At 33.3% G+C, this 26,902-nt stretch overlaps 6 protein-coding genes across 6 annotated transcripts; 4 read left to right on the forward strand and 2 right to left on the reverse strand.

Annotated features, from left to right (window-relative positions):
- Positions 1 to 109: 109 nt before the first annotated feature.
- UBP12 (putative ubiquitin-specific protease UBP12) lies at positions 110 to 3,700 on the forward strand (the record flags this gene model as incomplete). Its single annotated transcript, XM_071051073.1, has 1 exon — positions 110 to 3,700. The coding sequence occupies one exon, from the start codon at positions 110 to 112 to the stop codon at positions 3,698 to 3,700; it is 3,591 nt and encodes a 1,196-aa protein (XP_070907769.1).
- Positions 3,701 to 4,315: 615 nt separating this feature from the next.
- On the reverse strand, positions 4,316 to 4,627 carry BLI1 (Bli1p; the record flags this gene model as incomplete). Its single annotated transcript, XM_071051074.1, has 1 exon — positions 4,316 to 4,627. The coding sequence occupies one exon, from the start codon at positions 4,625 to 4,627 to the stop codon at positions 4,316 to 4,318; it is 312 nt and encodes a 103-aa protein (XP_070907770.1).
- A 104-nt stretch (positions 4,628 to 4,731) lies between these two features.
- ANR2 (Anr2p) lies at positions 4,732 to 6,156 on the forward strand (the record flags this gene model as incomplete). The annotated part of the gene is made up of 1 exon (XM_071051075.1): positions 4,732 to 6,156. The coding sequence occupies one exon, from the start codon at positions 4,732 to 4,734 to the stop codon at positions 6,154 to 6,156; it is 1,425 nt and encodes a 474-aa protein (XP_070907771.1).
- A 421-nt stretch (positions 6,157 to 6,577) lies between these two features.
- On the reverse strand, positions 6,578 to 7,921 carry DCW1 (putative mannan endo-1,6-alpha-mannosidase; the record flags this gene model as incomplete). The annotated part of the gene is made up of 1 exon (XM_071051076.1): positions 6,578 to 7,921. The coding sequence occupies one exon, from the start codon at positions 7,919 to 7,921 to the stop codon at positions 6,578 to 6,580; it is 1,344 nt and encodes a 447-aa protein (XP_070907772.1).
- Positions 7,922 to 8,722: 801 nt separating this feature from the next.
- On the forward strand, positions 8,723 to 10,222 carry PRI2 (DNA primase subunit PRI2; the record flags this gene model as incomplete). Its single annotated transcript, XM_071051077.1, has 1 exon — positions 8,723 to 10,222. One exon carries the CDS (start codon positions 8,723 to 8,725, stop codon positions 10,220 to 10,222), a length of 1,500 nt encoding a protein of 499 aa, XP_070907773.1.
- A 7,921-nt stretch (positions 10,223 to 18,143) lies between these two features.
- Positions 18,144 to 19,445, forward strand: PHD1 (Phd1p; the record flags this gene model as incomplete). Its single annotated transcript, XM_071051078.1, has 1 exon — positions 18,144 to 19,445. The coding sequence occupies one exon, from the start codon at positions 18,144 to 18,146 to the stop codon at positions 19,443 to 19,445; it is 1,302 nt and encodes a 433-aa protein (XP_070907774.1).
- Between the last annotated feature and the right edge of the window lie 7,457 nt (positions 19,446 to 26,902).

The raw sequence follows: 26,902 nt of genomic DNA on the forward strand, positions 1-26,902 counted from the left end.
CCCGAAGATCGTCAGATCTATAACTGCATTCTTTAATCTGGGGTAAAAAAAGTAATTCATACTTTGTTATTGAAGGTAATATTAGTCTATAAACTCGCTAAGCTTAATAATGAGCACTAACGATAGTGATTCTAACGCCGAAGTGGAAATGGAGTTTAGTGGGACTGAAATCAGTGATTTAGAGGGCGTTAAATCCAAAAATGGAACTACTTCAGACTTAGATAATGAAATGGAGAACATAAATGCCGAAGATGCTGATGAAATAAAGGTGAGCCAAGAACTTATGGACCAGCGATCTATAATCAATAAGATGATTAAGGAATGTGAAGAAGCTGCTAAAGAAGGTGATGTCGTGTATATAATTCCAAAACAATGGCTTGACAGGTTTTACTCTGAGGTAGTAACTTCGATAGAAGAAATAGGGCCAATTGATGTCTCTTCAATTGTGAGAGATAGGGAACATTTCGTTCTCCAGGATTATAATGAAGTGCCTTATGTCTCTATAGCTGAACCTTTATATCTCAAGTTTGAGGAGTGGTATGGGATATTAGGGAATACTAAGCCTGTAACAACCTATATTATTCGAGATAAAAACACTGGATTATTGAATACTGAATATAATAAGTGCTTCTTCAGAGTTCATCATCTAGTAGAAAGCGAAACCACGAAGAGAAATTACATGAATCGTAATGTTAATTCCTATTTTGTACTATCGGTGTTGAATACTATACAAGATATGGCTACAAAAGCTTTAGAAATTTTTTTTGAGAAGGAAACACAGTTTGATATCGATAACTCGGAAATAAGATTATGGTTTGTAAGTGAAAATTACGGAAATACCGATACGGAAAAGAGTATTTTAGCAAATCAATACGAAATAAGTCCTCTGCAGTTTTTAGGATTTTCTAAGCGGGAAAGGATAACCAAGGATAATTTCCTCGTACAGTTAAAAAACTTAGATATTCAAAATAATGATATACTGATTGAAGTTAAAAATGAAGTTACAGGAACCTGGCCTTCATTATATTATATTGACAATAAACCTGCCGAATTATTGGGTACTGTGGGACTAACAAACCTAGGCAATACATGTTACATGAATTCTGCCTTACAATGTCTCGTTCATATACCTCAACTTAGAGATTACTTTTTTTATGATGGATTTCAATCAGAAGTGAACCTCGACAACCCATTAGGTTATAATGGTACTGTTGCCAAGGCTTTCAGTCACTTAATTCAAAATCTTTATTCTCCTGTATGGGTGCCAGATAAAGCAAATGCATATTCTCCCAATAATTTTAAAATGACATTGGGCCATGTAAATTCTATGTTTTCTGGTTATATGCAACAAGATTCTCAGGAATTTTTAGCCTTCCTATTGGATAGTCTTCATGAGGATTTAAACAGGATTGTAAAAAAGCCATACATTGAAAAACCGTCATTAGAGATGACCGAAGAGATGGTTGATGCAAAAGCAGTTTCGGAGCTTGCGCAAAAAACTTGGGAAACACATTTAGCAAGAAATGATTCGGTTATTAATGATTTATTTGTAGCGCTATACAAATCCACTTTGAAGTGCCCTGTTTGTGAAAATGTATCAATAACCTTTGATCCATATAATGACCTTACATTGCCTCTTCCGGTCCATACTGTATGGAAGAAAATGGTAAAAATTTTCCCACAAAACTCACCTCCATGTGTATTGGAAATAGAATTACCTAAATCATCAACATATCAAGATTTAAAAAGCTATATAGCTTCATTGGCAAATGTAGATATTGCTGATTTATATGGTTGTGAAATTTTCAATTATCAATTCTACAATAATTTTGAATCTGCGGAATCTAACTCTCTGTACTTACCAATACAAGAACTAATTTCTGAATCAGATGACATAGTATTTTATGAGATATTAACAAATCCTGGTGATATTATCGTGCCTATCATCAACACTAAGATTGAGGACGGGTATAATATTCCGTCTTTTTTTGGAGTACCATTCTTTTTGGCTCTTTCGCCAGAGGAAAGGTTAAATCCCTTTGCCATATATCATAAACTAGAAAAACTTTACACGAATTTAAGTGGTGGTTATATTCAATTTCCAGAAACCATAGATAATTCAAAAAACCCCTTGGATAGCTTTCCTATGATAGGAGAGAAATATGATAGTGACCTGCTACAGAATTTTGAGACTATATTGAAGGATGCTTATGAACCCTCTCAGGACCATTTATTCAGTGTAAAGAAAATAACATCAAATTATAGTATGACATCTAATGGGGATCAAAATAGACCAATATTTTGGACTCCACAAGGTCAACTCAGTATCAAACAAGGCATTGATTTATTAGAATCCGCTTCACCTATCTTAAAAGATATCATGAATTATTCTCAATTTAAAGATAACAAAATTGAATCTTTTATTGAAAATGATGCTCTTGAAAAACAAGAAGGGGAAGAAGTTGGTGATGATATGGGCGAACAAAACCCTAGCAGCATTTTAGATGATACCAAATTGCCAAATATAAACTTGGCCACTTTTGAAAACGACAGAGGTACTACAGATGCTCTAACTGAGATAGTATATCCAGAAGATATTCTAGTATGTGAATGGACGAGTGTAGGAGCTGCAGAAGCTTTTACTGATGATAAACCATTCCATTGGGAAAATCCAGCAAGACTTGAAAATAAAGAACTCGAAAAAATACAAAAGGAGAGAAATGAAACAACCAACAAAAATATAACCTTAGATGAGTGTTTGAAACTATTCTCTAAACCTGAGGTGTTAGGAGTAAGTGATTCATGGTACTGTCCCAAATGTAAAGACCATAGACAGGCTACTAAACAGTTGGAATTATGGAATACTCCTGACATACTATTAATACATTTAAAGAGATTTGAAAACCAAAGGTCCTTTAGTGATAAAATTGATGTTACCGTGGAATTTCCAATAGAAGGCCTAGATGTTTCTCCATATATAGTGAACACTATGGAACAAAAAGGTACAGTTTACGATTTATTCGCCGTTGATAATCATTATGGAGGACTTGGTGGAGGTCATTATACTGCCTACGCTAAAAATGAAACAGATGGTAAATGGTATTATTTTAATGATTCCAGGGTCTCCCTGACAGACCCTATGCAGAGTATAAGTGGCTCAGCATATTTACTGTTTTACGCCAGAAGAGGTTGCGATATGTCTGAGACTTCGGATTCCAAGCTATCATTAATTATCCAAGAATCTCGTAAAGCTTATCAAGAACAATGGCAAAAAATAATGACCATCCAAGAATCGATATATGAGGAATTAAGAACTGACGATTGCAGTAAAGAAATTTGGAGAGCTAATAAAACTTCACCTCTTGATAGTAGTGGGAGTATTGACAATTCTAGTGATAAAGAAGAAATTATGAGTAATAATAAAGCTGTCAGCGATGAATCAACAGAAAGCGAGATATTTAGCATTCAACCAGTAGATATACGAGATGATTCTAATGAAGATGATTCGTCTAGGAAATCTACTGACTATAGTACTGAAAGTTTGGAAGTGGGTAACCTGGATTTAAATGAAAACGGGGAAAACAGTGGCAGAAGAAAATTAAGATTGTTAAAAAAGGTATACGAGAATGATACGCCTAGCGATGATGACGCTGCCATTGAAGAGGGAAATGATAATAATGTTGATGATACTAATCCTTAGGTATTCAAGTTTTTTCAAATATAGAAAAATTATTAAAACTTCTTCTTCTAATGAGTAACAATATTGATATAGATTTTTAAAAATACAAGTGCATTCATATATATCTTTTTCAAAATGTATATATATAACGTAATACAGGCTGCTGTGGAGAAGTTTTTGTAGAACAGATAAATACTTTATTTCTGTTAACGTATATAATATGTTGCATAGACATAGTTATACTTTTTATCTGTTCACCATACTCTAAAATCACTTCACTGTCAATGATATTGCAAATTATACCCGATAATAATCTTCTTCTCCTCCTTCCCCTCCTCTACATCTCTACAAATCAAATGTTAACCGCTAGTTTTTTAATGTTTTGGTTTATTTTGAAATTAAAATAATTATTTTAAAAAAATCATTAATTGCAGCAGAAAATAATGCAGTAACCATCTTACTATAACAATAAATATGGGCGTGTGGCGTAGTTGGTAGCGCGCTCCCTTAGCATGGGAGAGGTCTTCGGTTCGATTCCGGACTCGTCCAAATTATTTTTTATCTATTTATATTTCTAGTATTTCCCTTAGAAAGTCATTAATATTCATACTAAATACTTGAGTAAGTACTTAAAATCTATTTTTTTTTACTTATTACTTTAGATTTCACTTCTAACTCTTTCTGTGCTTCTTCTAGTTCATTCAATAATCCCTCATAGTAATCTATCTTTTGTCGTATTTCATCCAACTTCTCAAAATTTTCAATTTTAACAGTTTCCAAGTAACCCAACTCATCAGCCTCCTTAAGACCAAATTTACTGTCAAGATCTTTTAGCCAGCTATTGTTACTTTTTGCCCTGCTATCGAATATTTTAACCGAGTCACCAACTTCTGAATCAACAATATCCTGTAAGACAGCAACTGACTTCTCAATATCCTGCTGCAACATATTTTGAAAGTCTTTTACGAATCAAAATACAGACCTTAGTCAATTACTGTATAAAACAAATCCAACACTAATTTATATTTTAACTGACCGGTAGTTGCGAAATGATGTCTAATAGGGAACTTCTTGAACTGGTACCAAATGAATCTGAAATTCCTCTTTCCTTAACAAGTGCTTTTCTTTGTCAGTTTGATATGAAACGAGGCAACATCATAGCATGGTCAGCAGGTGAAAATAATGAAATCTTAAAAGGAATAGAATTTAAAGCTCTCCCATCAGGTATTCATGAAGCCACCGATGATATTATCAGATTCACTTTGAATCATAATGGAACCCTTTATTATGGGCTGTGTTGTTATGTACAAAATTCATTTGAGGTACTGAATGAAGATGGGCAGGTGGACAGGTCGAGGGTGAAGATGTATTCTCTGGGTGTACTAGTAGATGCCAGTAAAATAAAGTACAAGGATAAATTAAAACTATATGAAATTACAAATTATTTTATTGACCCTATAGAAGAGGTATTACTAGAATGGATGAAACTTAATTTAACAAATGACTTCTCATTGTTGGAGGAGTTCTATAAGAATTATAAAAAATCAGATAACCTTCAAAAGAATCCAGCCAGGTCAATGGTAAAATGCTTACCATATTGGCTAAGAAAATTGGGTCCGTTGATATTCCCGGTATTAAAATCTTGCTTACTGCGGGAGCGACTTTTAATTTTAGCTGCGCCCGGCAATTCATTTGAATACACTAACTCTCTAATATATTGTCTAGCAGCTCTTTCGAAGTGTCCTTTACCTATGGTAACTACAAGCGAGACACAAATGGATTATAATAATAGTTTTGAAGATCAATCGACGTATTGTCAAGCGCTATTCACTGTGGGTACTTATGATATCGATACGTTACATCACTACAAAGAGAGCGGATATATTGCAGTTTCTAGTGATGAGGTACTTGTCTATAAGGAGGAATTATATGACAAAGTTTTAGATCTTCCCTCAGACTCTCTTATTCACGAGGGTTTATCGTTCCGTGATAACACAGGAAAACATATAAAAGCTACCCAACATGAAGCCAAGTTATTTGAGAAGTTAATTGCAACATACTTTGACGAGGAAATTTCTTCTATTGAAAGTGCAAGGTTTGCAACATATACTGAATCGATGTCATGGTTACAGTTTTTACTAGATGGTATCTATTTCTTTACTACAGCTGGCTATGTCTCTGCAAGTTACAACCAGATACCTGATATCAAAAGGTCATCAATCCAACGGGAAAATGAAGAAGATGACGCATTTCAAGTACGAGCTACAGTTTTGTTCTTCCAAGAAAGGACTGAAAAACTACATAAAAGCTTAAAGGGATATATAGAAAATGATTCGCTATCAATTTCTCGTTCGAACTTCACTGGCTTGGATCTTGATTGCTTTAGTAGCCAAGACGACGAATTCTTAATCCAAATATCTGAAAAATGGTTCAATAAACGGATAAATACGAACTCTTACATCAAAGGTTTCTGCTAAAATTATAATATAAATAGACTAACTTTTTTTTCTATATATATATTTTTTTTCATAATGGAATTGGAAATTCTCTGGATAACAATTTGTACATTAGGGCAAAATAATCCTCTTACATAAACAACCCAATTTTTAAAAGTAATCGAAAAACTAAATAAAGGCAATTAGTAATATACTATAGAAATAGCGTATTTAATATAAATGTCCAGGGGAAAGTTAATTATATATTCGTACCCAATGACCCTTCAACATTAATCGAATTGAAATAAAAGCTTTTAAAAATAAAATAAATCGAAAACAATAAAAAATATCAGTGATTATTCTTCTAAACCCAAAGCATAATAATTTAGTAATAAAAAATAGTATTGTAGAAAAAATAGAAAAATAAAATATGGATATTATAATACCAACAAGCTTAGAGAAATTAATAGACCAGCCATAATGCACATGAAATAATTGAAATACCAATAATAGCTGTGATAATACCAGCACCAGCTCTAGATCCACCTGTAATATGAAGTGGAGATAAGTTAGTTGCATGAGGTTGAGTACCAGCAGCACCATCACCAGTTGAATTACCACCATTAGTGGAGTTAAATGGTGGGTTTCTATTCAAGGCCTGGGTGTTGACCATCACTTCTAATGCGGCCATTTGTTCACCCAAACCGTACTTACCGTCCCAATCTCCTAAGAACCAGTTCAAACCACAGGTATGGCCATCTGTACCACCTGAACAAGATTTAGCGGCAGCAATTGCAGATGTATTCAACCAGGTCATAATCTGTTCTCTGGTTTCTGGTACCAACTCTGCGGTCGAACCTAAGAATCTGGCAAAGTAAGCCTTAAACGAACGCTGATCTGTATTACATGTGTTCGGACCTTGACAAGCAGCTTCAAAGAGGATCGAGTCGTTGAAGAATACACGTGAAGCATTCAGGAATTCGTGAGTTCTTTTATGCCATATATCAGAGCCAGTCATGTTGTACAGGTAAGCAGAACCTGCAAGCATCAAACCCTGATTATAAGTCCATTGGTATTTAGTAACTGTAGAACAGTTATCGTTAACACTGACACCATCGTAAACGTATCTCCAAGTACCGTTATCAATAACATCTACATCCCACATCCAGTCGTAAACCTTTTCAGCCCAGTCAACGTAACTAGTATTACCAGTATATCTAGCAAGTCTAGCAGCCAGATGGAACAGCGCACCGTTGGAAACGGTATTCTTATAGTCGTAACCGGAGTTCCAAACGAAAATTTGCCATCTTAGACCACCACCACACGTATCAGCATCCCAACGCAGCGCCATAGTATTGAAAACAGCCTGTGCCAAGTATAACCACTGTGGTTTGTCATCAGGAGGGTTAGGGAACTTCCTCTCGGCAGCCATCATAACAGCAATACCCCAGAAAGCTTGGTCATCGTTACCTTCCGTGGTAGATTGGTTTAGTGGAATGTAGTCATTGTTATCACCAGTCTGGTGCAGCAGAGCTGCCATAATCTTGTCGTTATAAGTGTCGTTCTGCATAAAATACCAGTAATCAATCATACAACCCCAAGCACCACCGGCTTGCCACCAATAGTACGGATCAGAAAACATACCAACTGTCTTACCATACTGGTCACCAGTGTAATAATCCATTAAACCATACGCTACCAAAGACGTAGCATTCTGCAACGACTCATAGTTATCCAAATCTAACTCTAAACTGCTAACCCTCGTTACAAGACTCAAAAGACCCGATATTAATAAAAGAACCCTCATTTGACTTTTCTTAACAGTTGCTCCCCTATTTTCGTTATCTTTATTTTATCCCAATAAGCCAGTTATTGTAGTTTTTATAGTATTTTATATCTTCCTTTTGAATCAGTATAACTTTATTTTAGTTTCCTTTACAGGTTGTTACTTTGCCTTTTAATGTAAAGATCTTTTAACTTATTTTAGCTTAAATCGTTGACAGCTAAATTCATATATTAATATACAAATACACTTGTCAGCCTACTTCGCCGATCAATATAAATTAATAATAAAATTTTTATTTGTCTCTCTAAATGGCTCTCGTTCTAAAAAAAAAAATATATATACGGATTTGCATAATAACAAACTTGTGCAGGGGTTTCTGTGTCCATCACCAATTTGCCAATAAAAGAAGCCAAAAAAGGCAACACGAACGCTACTGCGCCACTTTCTGAAGGTTTTGTGTTATCCGGTATGACATACTGAAGGTCACGGGAACCTCGCAGGGGGTTTCAAAAAAACAAGAACAAAAAAAAAGGAGCACGAAAATAATAACATTCGTGTGTAATTATACAGTCGCGTGCCTATTTCGTGGGGAAGTATTGCAAATCATGTTGTACAAAACGCTCATGTGACTTTACGTATAAAATACACTGACGCGTCATTGTAAATTTTTAAAAATAAAAAAATTAGCATTTACGCGTATCACATATGATTTAATATTACGAAAATACGTTAGTCTATATATATATGGCTTATATCATTGGTCCTTAACTAATACTGCCAGTAAAAAGCAAACAAAACCACAAAAAAGGAACACAAAGGAAAATGTTTAGACAGTCGAAGAAACGTGTCTCTATGAGACGTAATTTTGGTACTGAAGAAGTTGATGTGATCCAAGGGTCAACTGAGGACGAAAGGGCTTTATACCAGAGGATATATGAAAACAAGTTGTCGTTCTATGATGTTGCCCCCAAGGGGGAAATTACACTAGAGGAATTCGAAACTTGGGCTATTGATAGGGTCAAGCTCCTGTTGGAAATAGAATCCTGCCTAGCACGGAACAAGACGCTAGCTGAGACGGAAGGTATTATAAAGCCACTGTTTAAGAAGTTCAATATCTTCAACAATATGGATAATTTTGAAGATAGGAAGAAGGAGTATTACTCGCATTTTATCCTGAGACTATGTTTTTGTCGCAGTAAAGAACTTCGAGATAAATTTGTGCGAATAGAGACTACGCTCTTTCGGATGAGATTCAATATGTTGACCTCATCTGACCAAACCAAGTTTGTGAAGTCTTTACAGTTACCAAGTCTGCAATTCATTGAAGAGGCCGAGAAAGAGACAATAGCGACACAGCTATACCAGACGATATCCAAGGATTTGCAATTTAATTTGAATCTAGCAGATGAGCAGCAACGTCAATTGTACTTTAAGAATGAGAAATTTATCAAATTACCTTTTGAGAATGTCATTGAGCTTGTAGGTAATAGACAGGTGTATTTAAAGGATGGTTATGCCTATTTACCCCAATTCCAACAACTAAATCTAATTGCAAATGAGTTCTCCACAAAACTTCAGGATGAACTAATTAAAACATATCAATATTTACCACGTCTAAATGAGGATGATAGATTAATACCGATCTTGAACCATCTTTCTTCTGGTTATACCATTGCCGATGCTGGCAGTTTTGATCAGTTTGGTAACAACCAGGATAACGAAATTAACGCTAAGTCAGTTTGGAGCGAAGATATAAGTAAGCATTATCCACTTGATGTAAAGAATCTTTTTTATGGTCTAAAAGAAAATGCACATTTGAGGTACCACGGAAGACAACAATTAACTTTATTTCTAAAGGGTATTGGTTTGAGTATAGATGAAGCTATGAAATTTTGGCATGATGCATTTACCAGAAATAATAAAATGTCGACAGAAAGATTTAACAAGGAGTATCGTTATAATATAAGGCATAATTATGGTCTGGAAGGTAATAGAATTAATTATAAACCTTGGGATTATAGAACTATATTATCGAAACCCAGGCCAAACAGAGGTGAATATCATGGTTTACCGTTCCGTGATTGGAATCGCGATAAATTGACAAATGAGTTGTCCAAAATGGGCTTAACAAACCAGCAAATTACTGATGTTTTGGATTCATGCGATAGACACGAATATACCATTGCACTAACTAAAGTGTTTGAGATGACACATAATGTTCCTGAGAATGAGTCCATGCATATAACCCATCCTAACTTATACTTTGAGAGATCAAGACAATTAGAAAAGAAAATGAAAGAAATGAAAGAACAGAAAAATTAATTAAACATCCCAAAGATGCTTTAAGCATCGATAGAGGGATACAAAGAAGTATTTCTATTACAACTGGTCAAATCTCATCGTCAAAAAGAAGGCAAGGAATGCGGAAACCAATTACAATTAAAATAACTTACTCCAGCTTACTATTGTTATTATTATTATTTTTTTTTTTTTGGTCTTTTTTTTATTTTTTTATACTGTCGTTGATCTCTAATTTTGGAAGCAGTTGTGAAACCTCTTTCTATTATCTTATTGGAGTTTTTTTTGAAATGCTGACATACACAAAAAGGGATAGATTTAACTGAAAAATATACCGTTAATCTACGAAATCTCCTATTGTAGGCACTGAGTCATTGGAATTTTGACGTTATATGAACTTTAGTATAGACTTAATGTATACATGCTCCTTTATCGGAACTAACATAGATTGAAATGACGGGGGTATTACATCACTCGAATTTACCAAATATTGGGTAAACCGACATAACGGAGGCAATGATTGTTGACTATAAATTATATGAATATAAATTCATACTACCGTAGTTGTTGACTTCAGAAGCCAACTAATGACTAAGTTACGATCGAAGTATTCGTGCACGTCCTATCACAGCGTTTTAATTGACTTCTAAATAAAGTATTTAGCAATTCTGTTTTCACAACGAAAGAAATAGTTTCTTTAACTTTATATCAATTTTGTATGATTGGTCTGTTCAACAACCATGGGTTTCGAATGAGAGGCACCTTAGCATAATGTCTTGTCTACGAAATAGGAGATTTAGGAAAATAGGAGGTATTTTTTTAATTCTTCATACCAGTCAATCCATAAGATTACAACAAACATAGTCTTGGGCCCTTCAAGCTTAGCAAATCTGAAACATAGGGTGCGGCTGCACAATAATGAGACTTCCAATTTACACAACGAGTAAATACATACTTCGGAAAAACTATTAAAAAGGAATTACTCACGCTGCTTACTGGATAGATAATAATGTGAAAATCGTCAGCTTCTAATTCAAAAGGGTCTATGTTTTACGGGGACATAATTTGTACATATTGCCTAGAAACAGTCAGGGCAGGATGATGATGGAAAGACTATTAGCATAGAACAAAAATGTCATAGCACCGTTTACTTTTATTCGATTCAAGAATGTGGCATACTAATTAGCAAAGTTAGGATTAAGGACATCCCATTACATGACGTAGCATAACAGTCTTATGATTGAGTTATTAAATATTAACACTATTCCTCGCTCTTAAGCTATCAGTATAGGCTGTAAAATTCAAAATTCACCCATTAGAGGTGTAAGATCCGTCGGATGCAATATCAAAAGGAAGAACAAAAAAGAGGCAGCGAGAAAAGATTAAAATCGCTTCATATGTAAAAGGGATAAATCACCTCTTTCGCTTATCCCTTGTTTAATCCAACATATCTGACATATGACTTACTATTATTTTGTTTTCTACGATGCTACCAATGAGCCGCGGGTGATGATGTCATGATGATATCACGATGATGAAGTCCATTGTTGAATATTTGAAGGGCATTTGTCAAATGGCATGACGTAATGCCAGATCAGGAGGTAGCGGCTTCTCTGCTCCTTGCTCTTTTTTCTTTTAATTGTATTGTTGTGTGTGATTTCTCTGTCCACTCCAGTCTTTTCTGAGAGGTTCATATACCTACCCGGAAAATCTGACATGCACTTGTAAAATGCCGGAGCAAAAATATATTCTTAATCCCTAGTGCGTACAGACCGCATATAAGATCTTGCTATAATTCACTTTTCTTCTTTCCATTGATAAGTCAGGAAGAAAAGTTATGTTTCAGGTTTAAAAATAGGAAGCATATACACACCCGTTACAGTCGTCTACTGGAACTTCACAAACTGTAAAACCCTGGAGAGGATAGATACCGGTATTTATACATTGCTAACAATTTTGAGGTTATCTCTCAGAAACAGAAGCGCAATAAGTAATTGCTTCATTATACGGCTGCATTAAACTTCCATGCATTTATCTGCCGTTTTCAGATCTTGCTGAATTTCTGTAGCAACCCCTGTTTCCTGAATATGCGGTTCATTCTTTGTCAACCCACAACATAGAATCCTCCGTTTTATTCTATTCGAAAATCCGTTTCACCGAGCAACCAAATGAGTAGTTCCTTTTTAGTTATTCGGACCGAATCAAATTTCTTTACTTTTTGCATTTAGAGGCTTAAAAAAAAAAAAATAGATCATATAAGAAAAGGCCCCGAAGCAAATATAGAGCTAAAAATACATTCTGTCAGTTGCCTGTGAGGGTGTATCTCACTACTTTTAGACGTAAAAGAGCATCACCCTTTCGATATTATATGGTAAGGATTACATATATCGGAATAAGAAAACTTAAAGAGACGATATCCTAACATCCGTAGAGAATGAAAATAAAATAAAGGGCTCTAGACAAAAGGTTAATGGCTGTTGTTCCACATTTGTTGAGAACTTCTTAATTGACGACCATTTTATTTTCATCTTCTAAGTTGGTTTCTGGTTTACAGTATGGACATATGTTATATAGTTTTACAAAGACTACAGATAAGTTGGGGGTGGGGGGTATTAAAATGCTACCCCAACATGTAGTTTTTGATGGTTCTTACTATTATCTTGGTAATACTTGCAGATTTGATAAAAAGTCCTTCTATCCCGATTTTTTTAATGATTTTATTTATTATTCTATACGTCCCGTTTCCATCTATACCATAATTTCAACGAACGTTGACAAAGATCAACGTATTCTGCATGTATTTTTTACTTTTTATTTACATATTTAAAAATAGAACAAGTGAGATATTGCCTCATTAAAGGTACATAAGATTTTATAAAAGATCGTGACTTTTCCTTTTCTGTGCTATTAGTACTACTAACTCTGACTATTCCTAATCTAAATTAGCAGCCGATATAATTTGTCAGAGTACATATATTTCGATCTATGAATTCCATGTAATCGGAGCTCCCTAGGAGAAGAGCATTAATGTATATACATTAAATATGGATTTGTAATAGAACCTTTTTTTTTTTTGGGACTTAAAAACACATGCCTGAGAGCCTCCTATTTTTTCTTTCCTATGTTCCACATATTATCTTTGTACAGTAAAAATTAATTAAGTATGAAGTTATAAGAAGAAAGAAAGTGACGCATAAAAAAACGGAGAATAATCTAAAAGCGGACCGTTGTTACTCTTCTACGCAAAATTACAAATGCAAGAAAAAACCGGCATTTAAATTCAAATTTTATTTTGAGACCAACGGGCATTTGTTTGAGCCATCCATTAGAAAATCCGGTTTATGGAAAAGAAATGTAAAGCATTCTGGTAGCAGATCTTCTGTGCCAAGAAAAAGAAACGACGGGAACCTTGAGCAGAAATATTCTCTGTGTATTTACTGAGGAGCAACGAAGTCGTATGATTGCTTTTAAAAATAAAACTAAGGAAGAAACGCAGAATTAAGGAAACTACGGCTTCTAATCGGGAAGTTCGAATATTCCTTTGTCCGACAAGTTAAAAAAAATCCATGTTGTCCTTTTCTAATATAACACCGCCAAAATGTCCTGAAAATAAAACTTATTTAAGAAAATGGACTTATAGGGTGTGTACGCAAATTTCAATACGGCAAAGTGATAAACTGTCTTTTTACCTGAACATTCAATGTACATCGTACCATCTGGCTTCTATTGCATATCAGTCATTTTGTCCTGTATCCCTTGCTTTTCTGAAACTTCTTGTACACCACCCCACTGCCTAAACGGTAGCTGCTCTGTAAAAAAAATTTTATGTAAGTCTTCCCATTCGGAAAAACTTTTCATAATTACCCATGTACACAATCCAAGAAAACCCATTGTACAGTAAAGCTTTCTTTTTCTTTTTCAAGTTTTTCCACTAACAAGTTGATGTAGAAGTAAGAAGGCAATGGGAGGACTAAATAGGAGAGAAAAGGATTTTCCTCGCACTTATGCACTTTAACGCACATGGATATGAAATCAGCTGTTGTCTATACACACCAGGTAAACATAAATACGATGCTGGTCTTTTGAACTTAGAAAGATCACAATTTTGAGGACATAAAAAATTTATGTACGTAGCATTATTAGGTTCTTTATTGAAAGCTGTCTTTTACCACTAGGTGATGATTAATAGCAGGACAACGTAAGTCCTTAAAATAGCCGTGCACGTTTTCTTAGAGGTCTCAGTAAGTCAGTGGTCGTAGATCTGTCTTACCTATTTGGGATCTCGAGAAAGTTTTTTCTATATATTGTATGATTAGCTTGACCAAGTTTGCTACGATGAGTTTTTACCACTCAACTAATTTGAGTTCATTTTAGGTGTCCCTATTTGTCAAGACGGTTTAGTACATACTGCTCTAATGAGGGATAAAAAAAATTAAGAATACAAAATATGCAAATAAAAGGGTCCTTATGTGTAAGAAGAATCTCCAACAGCAAACAAAAAAAAGTGTGAAAGGCATGAACAAAAGCTTACATTTTGGTAGCGAAGAGGGTGAACAATTTATTACTAAGAATTATTGCCACGGTTCTTCATAAATAAAAATAATTGTACTACATCTTCAACATTTCGGATATTTGTAGGAAAAAATAAAAAAAGAGGTTGTCTAAACTACAGGGACAAATGAGAAGAAAAAAAAGGGTCCATACTCATTCCAATATACCCTTTTAGTATTTTAAATTTCTTGTTAATAATATTTTATACTACTAGTATATAATTTTACATAATAGAAAATAAGCCGTGTTCTACTTAACGTTTTTCACTATTTTTGAATACAATCGTCTGCACAACTATTTCATATAGCAAACACTATCATGAGAAATTTTGTGCCTCCAATTGTATTCAGTTTTCAGCCTATATCTATATCATTTTATTTATTGTTATTATGACTGTTAGTAACTGTTTAGTATATTTCCATATTAAAATAGTCCTGCACTTGAATACTCTGCCTTTACTGTCTTCACACTTTCTTACTATTTACCTTTCTCTTCTCTCTCACTCTCGTTTTGCTTTCTTCATAACCTATCTCCTCCTCCCCCTTTGCACTTCCCGAAAAAAACAGAGAATTAGTAAGATTGCATAACGTATTTTTCTGCGAGAGAACAGCTGATCTACACTAAGATCGACGGGCCTTTGTAATGAAAGGGAATTAATTGTTCCGAAAACAGTTTCAGTTTACATAGAAAAAGAAAGGTTCTCCCCCCTGATAAAGATTTTTGTTTTTTTAGTTTATGCAGTAAGTACTTATTTAGAAATAGATCACTATCAAAAAATTCAAAGTATTATATAATTTTTTTTCTCCTACCATGTGTAAGGGCAAGTCTTCTATACACCTTTTGAAGAAATCATCTTCGGATATATGTCCTAAACTACATTTAAACTTTTCTTTTAATAGCTGTAAGGGGCACATGTGCTGAGAAGTAACTGATGTAAAAATGTCCTGATTTGGCTATTTTTTCTTATTTTTAGTTGTCCTTCAAAGACTCTCCCCTCTTTTTATTTTTTTTTTTTATCATCTAAAAAGGGCTTTCCCGTAGGATCGGAGAGACATTATTTTTCTGTGAACTGTAAGAGAAAACAAAAAACAATATTCGTTGATCTAAGCAATCCCCATAGCAAAAAAAATATAAAATTTTTTATTTTTCTTTTTAATTATATCTTCTTAAAAAACAAGGTTTTTTTTTTTGGTTTTAGTTTGTGGGTGGAAGAAAATTACGTATTACTGATTTTAGTGTTCTTCATTTTCAAGAAGAATTCCAAGTTGACATAACAAGAAAATGCCGTAGACACCTAAATTATTCGTCTGGTGAGTCCTACCCGATCTAGTAAGTTTTATATATGTGTCCACTAATCCCTAAAGAGAAGCGCAGAATGTAAATTTCTGTGTTCCATGGTTCTTGGGATGCCCATGTATCCCTTCTCATCCTCCCCCTCTTTGCCCTGTGGTTTTTTAGTAATTTTTTATACATGTATTGATTTTGCTGTCTTCCACCCGTGCAAATTTAATCAGACACATCAGACACACGACCGTGGTATTATGCTAATTTTATTAATTTCCCAAAAGATAGAAAGAATTTACCCTCAAAATGAAGGAGAGATAAAAAAAAAAAGAAATTGACAAATATTACAAAACGGATTCTTACTTCCTTTGATCCCGCAGCTACGGGATTTCTCAGTACCTAACGAGAAAGCACGGTGCATCAAACCCGGGCGATAACACCACGAACATGTAAGAAACATCAGCACCCCGGCTCATTTTTTCAATTTTTATTTTTGGGAATACAAGCCCAGCAGACAAAAGAAGATCAGCACATACGCCCACAAAGACACACACACACACACATTTTTTAAAGAGAAATACAAAAAAAAACCCTTCCTGTCCCTTTTTAGTGGCTTCTCCCTTTTCAACTGCTACTACCTGCTCTGTGCAACTCATTTTTTTTTCTTCAAGAGTATTAGTCGACATAATGAAAATTATGTATACCTTCTTTAGTTTTTCTGTTCCTTTGATTTATTACATGGATTCTCTGATGCTGTTTTTTTTGTTTTTCGTTGGAGTGTTGATGTTTTTTAGTGTGTGATGTATTTTCTTTCATTCCGCTGTAAAACACCAGTAGAGGGTTGTCAATCCTAAAAGAAAAGAAGGTAGAGAGACCATAAAAGATATAACAAAAAAGCAACACAACCCAAGAGAAAAACAAAAAAATAAACGTATTTTTTTTCTGTTTCCCTTTCTTAATAATTTCTTTCTTTAAATTATGTATTCTCTCTTCATAGAAGTGTTATTCCTAAGAAAGAAAAGAAAGCCATGTTTTATTGCTGGAAGGAACTAAATAACCCAAGAATCGGGAATACAAAGAAAGAGGAAATCCTTCTTTTTTTCACTTACCCCTGCCATTGAACTATAGAAAGGTAATAATAATACGGGAGCTCTTTTATTAGAAAGAAATTAAAGAAAGAGAAAAAAAAATAAAAAAATAAAAAAAAAAAAGAGACAGTCTGAAGGACCGAAATACCTGGGAAACTAAAAGAGAAAATTTATATATATACAAGTGCTTTGTTCCAAAAATACCATAGATGACTTTTTCATAAATTTAAGATATTAATTGTTTGGACCCTTTTCCTAAAATTGATTTGATTTGGATTGTTTTTTTTTTGTAAAGAAGACTTATAACAAGGAAAAATAATAATAATATTAATAGTAACATTTACTTTAATAACATATTGATATTATTTTATTTGTCTTTTAATTAAAACAATAACAAAAAAACAAAATAATATTCATATAAAAACAAAGGTTGTTTTTACGAATTTCTTTATTTTTATTTTATGGAATTAATGAGAAGTCACTAATACAAAAATACGACAATACTAATTTCAGAAAAAGACTCTTTTAATACCAAACATACACTATAACAAAGGTATTGAAAACAAGAAACAATTATAAATTCTTTATATTCACACACACACATACACACAGAAAAAGCTTTTAAAAAAAAAAGATTTACTTTTTGAATTATTCTAGCAATACTTTAGACTAAGAATAATTTTTTTTGAGTCGGCTTGTACTATAAACTTTACGCTAATAAAAACTTCTTTGGAAATTCAAGGAATATTTTTCATAAGAAGATTACTCTGTTAAAAGATCAAAAGAGTAAATATTAAAAAAAAAAAATATCATAAAATATTCTACACTAATAAAAAATAAAAAAAAAAGATAATATCATTTTATTATTAACTTAACAGGAAAAAAACTTTTTTTTTTAGGACTCAAAGCTTATAATTAAACTATTTGCATATATTCCTTAGCTTGCATATTCATTTGCACCGAGACAAGAAAAACATTATAAAAAACAATACAACTTAACAACATATCACATAAGCACATAAATGTTACAAGATAGACAACAAATGACGACCGCTACACCATACGTCAGTGCCAGTGCTCCTAACGCTTACTATCAGATGCCTTATACACAAGCTGGTCAACCAGAGGTGGTGTACAGATATAACCCTTACCAACAACCTCAACAAACTGCTCAGCATATTCCAGCTCAGCAGGCAGTGTATTATAGCAATCCTAATAGCAATGCTTACATAACGACTTACCAGCAGGGCAATACTACACCTAGTGGGAGGCTAAGTCAAAGCAGTATTACATCTGTTCCTGCAAGTGGTAGCTATACCAATACTTTACATGCTTCTGCTCCAGGCATGGTCTCTGCTACACGGCATTATACTACTTCTACTTCCATCAACACTATGAATCAGGCACACCATGTGTTTCCATATCCTCATCCTACCACATCGCCAGTCCTGCCCTCTTTAGTGTCATCTACTTCAAACAACAGCAATACAGACCCGAGACATTCTTATGTCATACAGCCACAACAGCAGCCCACTCACTTGACGATAGCAGCTATACCTGACTCACAGCAGACTCATTCATTGAGGGTTCTTTCATCGTCAACTACGGCCGATGGTAAGGGTCCAAGAATAATAACGACAATATGGGAAGATGAAAATACGCTTTGTTACCAAGTGGAGGCTAATGGTGTCTCTGTGGTTCGTAGGGCCGATAATGACATGATAAATGGTACTAAGCTGCTAAATGTTACGAAGATGACCAGAGGAAAGAGGGATGGTATTTTAAGAAGCGAGAAGTACAGAAAAGTTGTTAAAATTGGATCTATGCACCTAAAGGGTGTTTGGATACCATTTGAAAGGGCTCTGTTTATTGCTAAGAGAGAGAAGATCGTTGATCTTTTATATCCGCTCTTTGTCAGAGATATTACTAGCGTGCTAAAAAACTCTCTGACTCCTTCAAGTTTAGTTATCCCAATGCAAGACAACACCATGATAACATCAAAGATTTACCAACTGCCACCTTCTCAATCTTCTGGACATCGTCTGTCGCAATCTAACCCAGATCGCAATCAGTCACCTCTCTCTCAGATATCAAGTGCTCCAAGAATTGAAGAGTGTTCTCCTACAACTACCACTACACCACAATTCTCAAGATTATCTTCATTTATAAAGAAAGAACCAGATGAGAGACTCATTCTAAAGTCTTCTTCTTCTTCACCACCGTTAATCATCAAGACGGAAGAGGATGCCAATTCTAGCTGGAATTCTAGAAAGACTCCTCAAAAATCTGACGTTACAAAGATTTCCTCCTTAATTAACGCTTAAATATAAGTAATTAACCATCATATTAATATTAAACATTCAGTTTCATTCTATTATTATTTCCTCTTTGTTACGTTTGTATTTTAATTTTAAGATGTAGTGCTGGTTTTTCTACATACTGTTCTTTATATTTTATATATGAAGCTGTTACGAATTAAAACATCTATTCTTTATCCTAATATTATTATTATACTGTAATAATAGAGATAATATTTTATTTTACGTAGATTTTTTTTTTTGCTAGAATTTTTAATTCATTGCTTAAAACTTTTGGTTGTGAGAGTGGATGTTATTGTTTTTGATTCAATATTTTTTTCAATATACCCTATTAGTTGAGATGAACCATAATTTACGTAATAGGAACTATTGTATCTAGATCAGTTCTATCTTTTTTTTTTTAAGAAAAAAAAAAATTGTTTTGGCTCTTACATCACATAATTCAAAGATGGTGCGTCTGGAACTACCAAGTTTGGAATATATGAGGTAAGTTCCGCGTTGCTTCCTGGATATGTCGTCGGTTTTCAAAGGTCAAAAAAAATTTCTTTGGGAGGTCGGATCTCTTAATCCACGAGCATTGTCTCTTTTCTAAAGACCAGCTAAAATAGCTTGCTTACAAATTGGTGTCGTTGATTTTTTTTTGGTTGAAAGAAAAAGCAAAGCTCTATTTTTTTTTATTTAACTTTAAAATCGGATGATCCATATTCCGATAAAATATCGATGTAAACAAAACAGACATAAAAAAGAAACTTTAAGTGAACGGTACATAGACTTCCCCGTGGAAAGTATCGGACATTGTAGATCAAAAAATTCAAATTCGAACTCGTACGATGAATGAGCAGAAAAATCAGAGTCACAGATGAGTTCGTGAGGTGTCTATATTTTCCATTTAGTTATGAAAATATAGTATAAAAAAGGCACAATCATTCTTCTGTGCAGGGTATTACTGTATAAGGAAATTGACAAAAATGAAGAAAAGAAAGAAAACAATCTGCGAGATAAATTACTGTAAATTCGAAGGAGGAAAACGGGGGGAGATAGTACTATACAGAAGTGGTTGTAGTGAAGATATAGTTTAAAGCCATTAACAAAGATGAAGAGGGGAAGAGAAGAACAATACAAGCCCTGTATAAATGAGGCGGGGGAGTTAAAAGCCAACAAAAAGGTGATGGTACACCTTTTTGTTGGGCACTTAGCGAGTCCCAGATCTGCCGTGTTTCGGGTGTACAAAGAGTCACTTGTAAGCGCAAACTTTTTTCACAATAAATTCCCATTGCTGATACATATGAACAAGCGTAGACGGAAGTTACATCTATGAAAGAAATCCACCGATGCAACAAAATACAAAAAAAGCTCATCGAAACGGGGGATTAACTAAGAAATGCGTCATGTTATGCTTCGTAATATGTCATTTTTTGCTTAGCATCTTGAAAAACAGAAAAGGCTAATATAGAACAAAATAAAATAATTATACGTCATTTCAATGAACGGCAGGTATGAACATAAAGGGTTATGTAATTTTTAGATAAATATAAGACATAGGGAAGGAGGGATATAAGTTTATAAAAATTAGATCTATATAAAAATTAATGATAGGTGCTAAAGAAAGCCTCTTTTTCCCTTATTTTTGAAGTCGATTAAAGCCTTTTTTTAAGTCATGGTTTTGCTTATAAGCAATGGCGGAGATGGCGATGGTGATATAGCTTGAGCACTTGGCTTTTACGGGTTTAATTACAAATGAGATGTTTTTTTGTTTTTTTGTTTTTTTTCTGTAAAGAATACTCAAATTCTATCTAACTACGAAGATGGGGCTTACAGTCCTGTTTGGTGTAAATAAAAACCTTCTATATGAGGGTCTCTTTTTTTCTAGTTAAGGGTTCAAAGACTCTAATAAAAGCTCTTTTAAGGATGGAGATAAATTGATCTAATCTCCTTTTTTAAAAACGGCATACAGTATAACTCGGAGATACACTTTAACGTATTTCTTGTAGATTTTGTTGAGTGTTTCCGTAAATAGAATTCACCTTTTTGTCTTTGAGACTAAATTTGAACCTATTAGACTTCATCTATTGGACCCAACATTTCTAGTTTTGTTAATGTGTTACTTAACTGTTAACTTGAGCTAAATATGGCCCTGTAACGAATAGATGTGATAAGCGATTGTTTTATTGCCGTATTCTATTCTTATTGCCTCATAAAAATAGTTCTTCAGTTGCTGTTTTTTTTTCTTTTTATGTTAGAAATGTATGTACAGATAAGAAATATAAAGATACTCGGAGTATACATATCTTCGAGATGGCTTGCGCCGAAAATAAGGAAGCAAAAGATGCCGTAAAAACAATGGTCAGAAAAAGTTCAACATTTAAAAGGGAAATAGGAAGGAAATGCTGTGATTTATGTACTACACAGAAATTGACCTTCGGGAGAGACATAAGAAAACTAAAATAAACATAAAAATTCTCCTTGCTTTCGTTTCTACGTGTACTTTATCTGAAAAATTCTTAACAAATTGCGTTCTTAACTTATCTTGTTAATTAGTATACTTTCAAAATTATGAACCGCAATATATATCGGCAAAGAATCTGAAAATACAAATCTTCACTAACTGTTTGGGGTATTAAGTAAGTACTATTCTTTTAATGTATCCTTTAATGGAGTATTCGATATGCTTTTTTAATTTTTTTTTTTAATTTGTTACTAAATTGTTACTAAAGTACTTGATTTTTAGACCCTGATATTCAACAGCTCACTTCTGTAAATTATTTAATAAGATATAGTACTGTAGAAAAGGCTCAGAATCATTAAGTACAGCTGCTGTACAAGTTAAATTACGCATTAAGATATCTTCAGCAGAATTTTGTCTCTTTTATTGATAAATTTATCTAAATTTATCTTATATCACCATTAAGTATTTCGATCTACAGAATAACACTGTTCTGTTTAACCAAAAGTTCTCCAATTATTCGGCATTAATCACTAGTATTGGTAGTTATTAGATTGTCGAGGTGAAAATAAACTTGAAAAACAAACTGAAGGATAGACTGCTATTTGAGTCCTATCAAAAACTTGTTTACTGGCTATGTTACCACAACCAGAGTAGGGAGAAGCCTTTTCAAGGAAATCGGTCGTTATTAGCTCTCCAACTACACCAATCAAGCTAGATAACCATATTTTAATTGTTAACTAACGATTTTAAGCGAAAAGAAGTGGGTGGACGAGGGATAAAAAAATGCTTAACTATTGCCATACTCTAGCTCGTAAGTAGCTGGGAAGTTGATCTCCACCCTTTGATTCTCATAAATGAACGTAATAGACGAATTTGTCAACTGATATCGCCCGAGTCATACAACGATTATTTTTGTTGTACATTAAAGAACTATGGTAAAAGATATACTAAGCTGTACACATAAGATGGTAAACTGGTCATGTGATGTGAGGTAGTAACCTTATAACAAGAGCTCATTCTCCTCTTGTCACCTCCTTTGTTTCTCTGTGGTTCCTCGAGAATCACTATTTATTTTCATCCACCTGTTCCACATTCTTTAGAGGAGGCACCGTAGGGAAAATAAGGGGCGTAGGGCAGAATATTCAATACTACGAAATAAATACGCAGCGATAACAATATCTTACCTATCCTATCTACATTAGAAGATAAATTCCTTCCGTTTTCAGTTCTCGCTTATTTCTATCTCGTTAAGTTCATTTCTACACTTTTCTTCTTTTTCATGTTAATTTGTCCTGGCAGAAAATTCTCCATCCTTTGTCTAAGACATTTTATTTCTTGTTTGTACAAGTATATGATTTTGTGTTTGTCCTTTGTCCTTTCTGTGGGATGACAAACATATTTTAGGACTTTATGACAAAAACCGGAAAAATAGAGACAGAAAATGGAAAAGTTGATAGAAAGTTAAGTTTTTGCACTGCTTCTGTGAATATGTTATGAAAGCGGAAAAAGGGAAGGGCCACCATTGAGGCAAGTTCTCTAAATTGTTCACTATGTTGGAACTAACTGGGGTGATAATAAAAATAAAAAAAAGGAATTAATTGTTAAAATTTGGTTACATTCCTCCTTATGGGCAAATTACTGGTCACCATGTGATGACAAGGGATGTAGCACATATATCTCTAAAATTATAAGAAAAATCTTAAGCCTTTGTTTGATTTATCAATTTCCCAACCTATGTTTGTGGTTAGATATTCATTTTGTGGTTTGTGTATAAATAGTTCTCTATAATTGTACGTGTAGATATGCCATTGACAATCATAACAATATCGGAACGGAATTTACCATTGTTAGTAGTAGTGTAATTTCGGTTTTAATAATATTTTTGTTTACAATTGTTTCTTGAGAGATTTATAGAATATTTAAAGTTTATATAGCGTGACGTCAACATTATGAGGTTTGTTTTCAACAAGCAAAATATATGACTACTAATTAAAGCAACTAAAGGAAAACAGGCAAAAATAAAATAGTGTACAAGGACAAGATAGTCTAATAATGTTAGTATATTTATTCTGTTTATGGAATTGTATCCCATTATATTTATTATATTTATTTTCTCTGTTCTTTATTTTTTCGGGTGTAGACTCTTAATAACCGTGACAATGCTTAGATTATGTCAACAGAAATCTGCTTTAGAAGGAATGGTAGTTACCCAAATAATCATCAATACTATCTGCTTATTATTTATCTTTATTTCAGAAAAATAGCAAGAATATGACAAGTTTTGAGGGTTAAAAAAGAAACAAAGATACCAGCTTAAAAAAAAAAAAAAAAAAAAAAAAAAACAGAAAACTAGAAATAAATCATGTAAATAGTATTGCAATTATAAAACTGTAAAGTAGAGGTTCAAGAATTTAGATGACAGATACTAATCCAGCAACAATTTGTTGTTTGTTTTCGCTATTCCATCGTTCCCATTATAAGGTGTTGCCTCCCTTTTATTTTTGATTTTTTGATTTCATTAAGTATTATTTGTTTTTTTATTTTTATGATCAATGATAGAACTCTAATAATCTCAACAGGGACTAATTAATAGATTTAAGCGTGAAAAATGGTTCCCAATTCGGTAAAATGTTGATTACAAATGATTAATAGAAGGAAAAAACTAATGCTTTTGGAAAGAACAAAATAATGTGGTTAAGCGAACACTCCCCCCAGAGAAAGGACTTATAAAAAGAAAAAAGGCCATTTTGTTTTCTCTTGCCTGTTATTTACAGATATTTGACCTGTATGCTTGCGCTTCTGACTGAAATGAAAATTATCGAAACGGGATATACGGGAAACAAAGGAATTATTATCTTATTTCCGGCCCCCCTTTTTTTCTATAAAGTCCGTAGAGGCAAGAACCGTACGGTTAATTGTCTTCGTATTGGAGAGTAATGAGAAAAAGTATGAATAGGTAAATAGAGGAAATGAAATCAAAACTAGGCGGGAACATTACTGAGCTAAATATGGCGAAGGTTTACCAAAAAGAAAAAACACCTTCAAAAAAAGAATTAAAAAAATAATAATAAAAGGAAAGGCAGAAGTCATGAGATTTTCATCTTTAGTAGAAAAAGCGCAGTTTATGCAGCTCAAACTGGTAAAAAAAAGAGGGAGAGTCAACGCAGCCCAGGCTAAAAGCACAGCAAGTGCTAGAAAGAGAGTAAGAGGACTTACAAAATGACCAATTATATGTAGGTATGTGGGTTATGCTCATAGGTCTTTAAAAGGTTATGCTCATAGGTCTTTAAAAGTAACGATTAACTCTTGAATAAGAACTTTTAAAAAAAAAAAATAAACAATGACTAGGTTATGAACGAGATATTGTTAACGCCCTCACCAAGTTAGCTGTTTTTTCATTATTTACATAACTAGTATCTATTATTATTGGGCAGTACGTATTACCCAAGTTATATTTTTTTTTTCTCTAACCTTTCGAACTCAAAACCTAGTACAAAATGTGAATATTTATTCTGCTTTTTAAATTAATTGGTAGCTAGTGTTTTTATATTTCTTTTCTTTTTATCTTGTTTCAAGTATAGGGACTTTTAATTTGAAATACAACAGATAGAAAAAAAATGGTTATTATTACCCTAAATTTTTGTAATGTAAGCAACACAAGTCTGACTTCATCAAATTTTATTGATATTGTTGCTGTTGCTGTACTGTTTCCCACTAACAGCACTTTTCCACATGGTATAGAGATAAAGGTGCTATGTTTAGAATACTATCTTACTATTCTCTTTTTTTTTTCTTTTGTTCATATAAAATATTTATAACTATTTTTGTTTTCTGAATTGGAGAAGTGATAAAAAAAAAAAGAAAATCAAACTATATTTCACCCTCTTCAAGAAACCCAATCTGACAAAGTTGCCTAAATTCTAACATATTTCCTTGTGTTCTATTCCATAATTGTATTGTTAATTCTTTTTCTTATTGGTAGTATGGCCTACAATATTCACTTTCTTTGTAGAATTGTTTTTCCATTGAGACTTTTTGTAAAATGTGATAGGTGCCTCTTCGATATCGTTCTTTTGAATAAGAAAAGTGTATATTTGTTGTTTCTTTAGCTCTTTGAGAAAATAAGGGAATAGAAAAAAGAATTTTCTTTAGAAAAGAGAAGATACCGAGGCATAATGAATACAAATCATATATAAGAAATAAATCCGCTGCTTGTAATGTCCGGAAGGACATTTTGCTATATGTCTATTGAATTAGAACCATAGAACATAAAAAAAAGCATAATGTAGTAGATGAGATATCGTACATCTTTCCGGGCGTAGTAAATACATCTTTTTTTTTTCAATGAGACAATACAGCGGTGTTATAAGATATATTTGTTCTTGCTTGATATTTCAAATTTTTTGTTAATGAGTATTCTGCAAGAGGTGAAAAAAATTATGGTAAGATATGACTAAAATGTTCAAGATATAGTGTATTCAGAAAAGAGGGTGATAAAAAGGAAAAAAATAAAAAAGAATTCCGAAGCAAGACAAATAGCTCAATTAAAGAAAACTCAACTATAAAAATTCTCTCCTTCACACAGGGTCTTCAACAATCCTGTAAATAAATTTCTTCTGGGATAGAAGTTAAATAGAATTATTATTACAATGAAAACTGTATTTCTTTCTCTTGAAGTAATTTACCAGACGAAAAAAAAAATATTGGTCACATGAATGATCTTGTAAACTCTTCTAGTAACCCGGTAGAAGTACTGAAGTACTGATTTAATTTCTTAGATGGTCTTTTTTTTTGTGACGCGAAAATGCTAAAAACGCGATAAGTTCTATATTATACATAGAGAAAATAAAAGCTTGAAATACAAATGAAGAACAACAAGATAATGGCCCTGATATAACTGGGAGATTATTATCTAGAGAGTTTTTGTCTTGTTGGACTCAGTTCTTATAGAAAACATTGTATTTACTTTGTGAAGCCAGTTTTTCATTATACTGGAAAAAATATAAAGTCAAAAAAA

This window comes from Nakaseomyces bracarensis, assembly GCF_045282275.1.
Source record: "Nakaseomyces bracarensis strain CBM3 chromosome Unknown Scaff5_0, whole genome shotgun sequence".
Lineage (NCBI taxonomy): Eukaryota > Fungi > Ascomycota > Saccharomycetes > Saccharomycetales > Saccharomycetaceae > Nakaseomyces > Nakaseomyces bracarensis.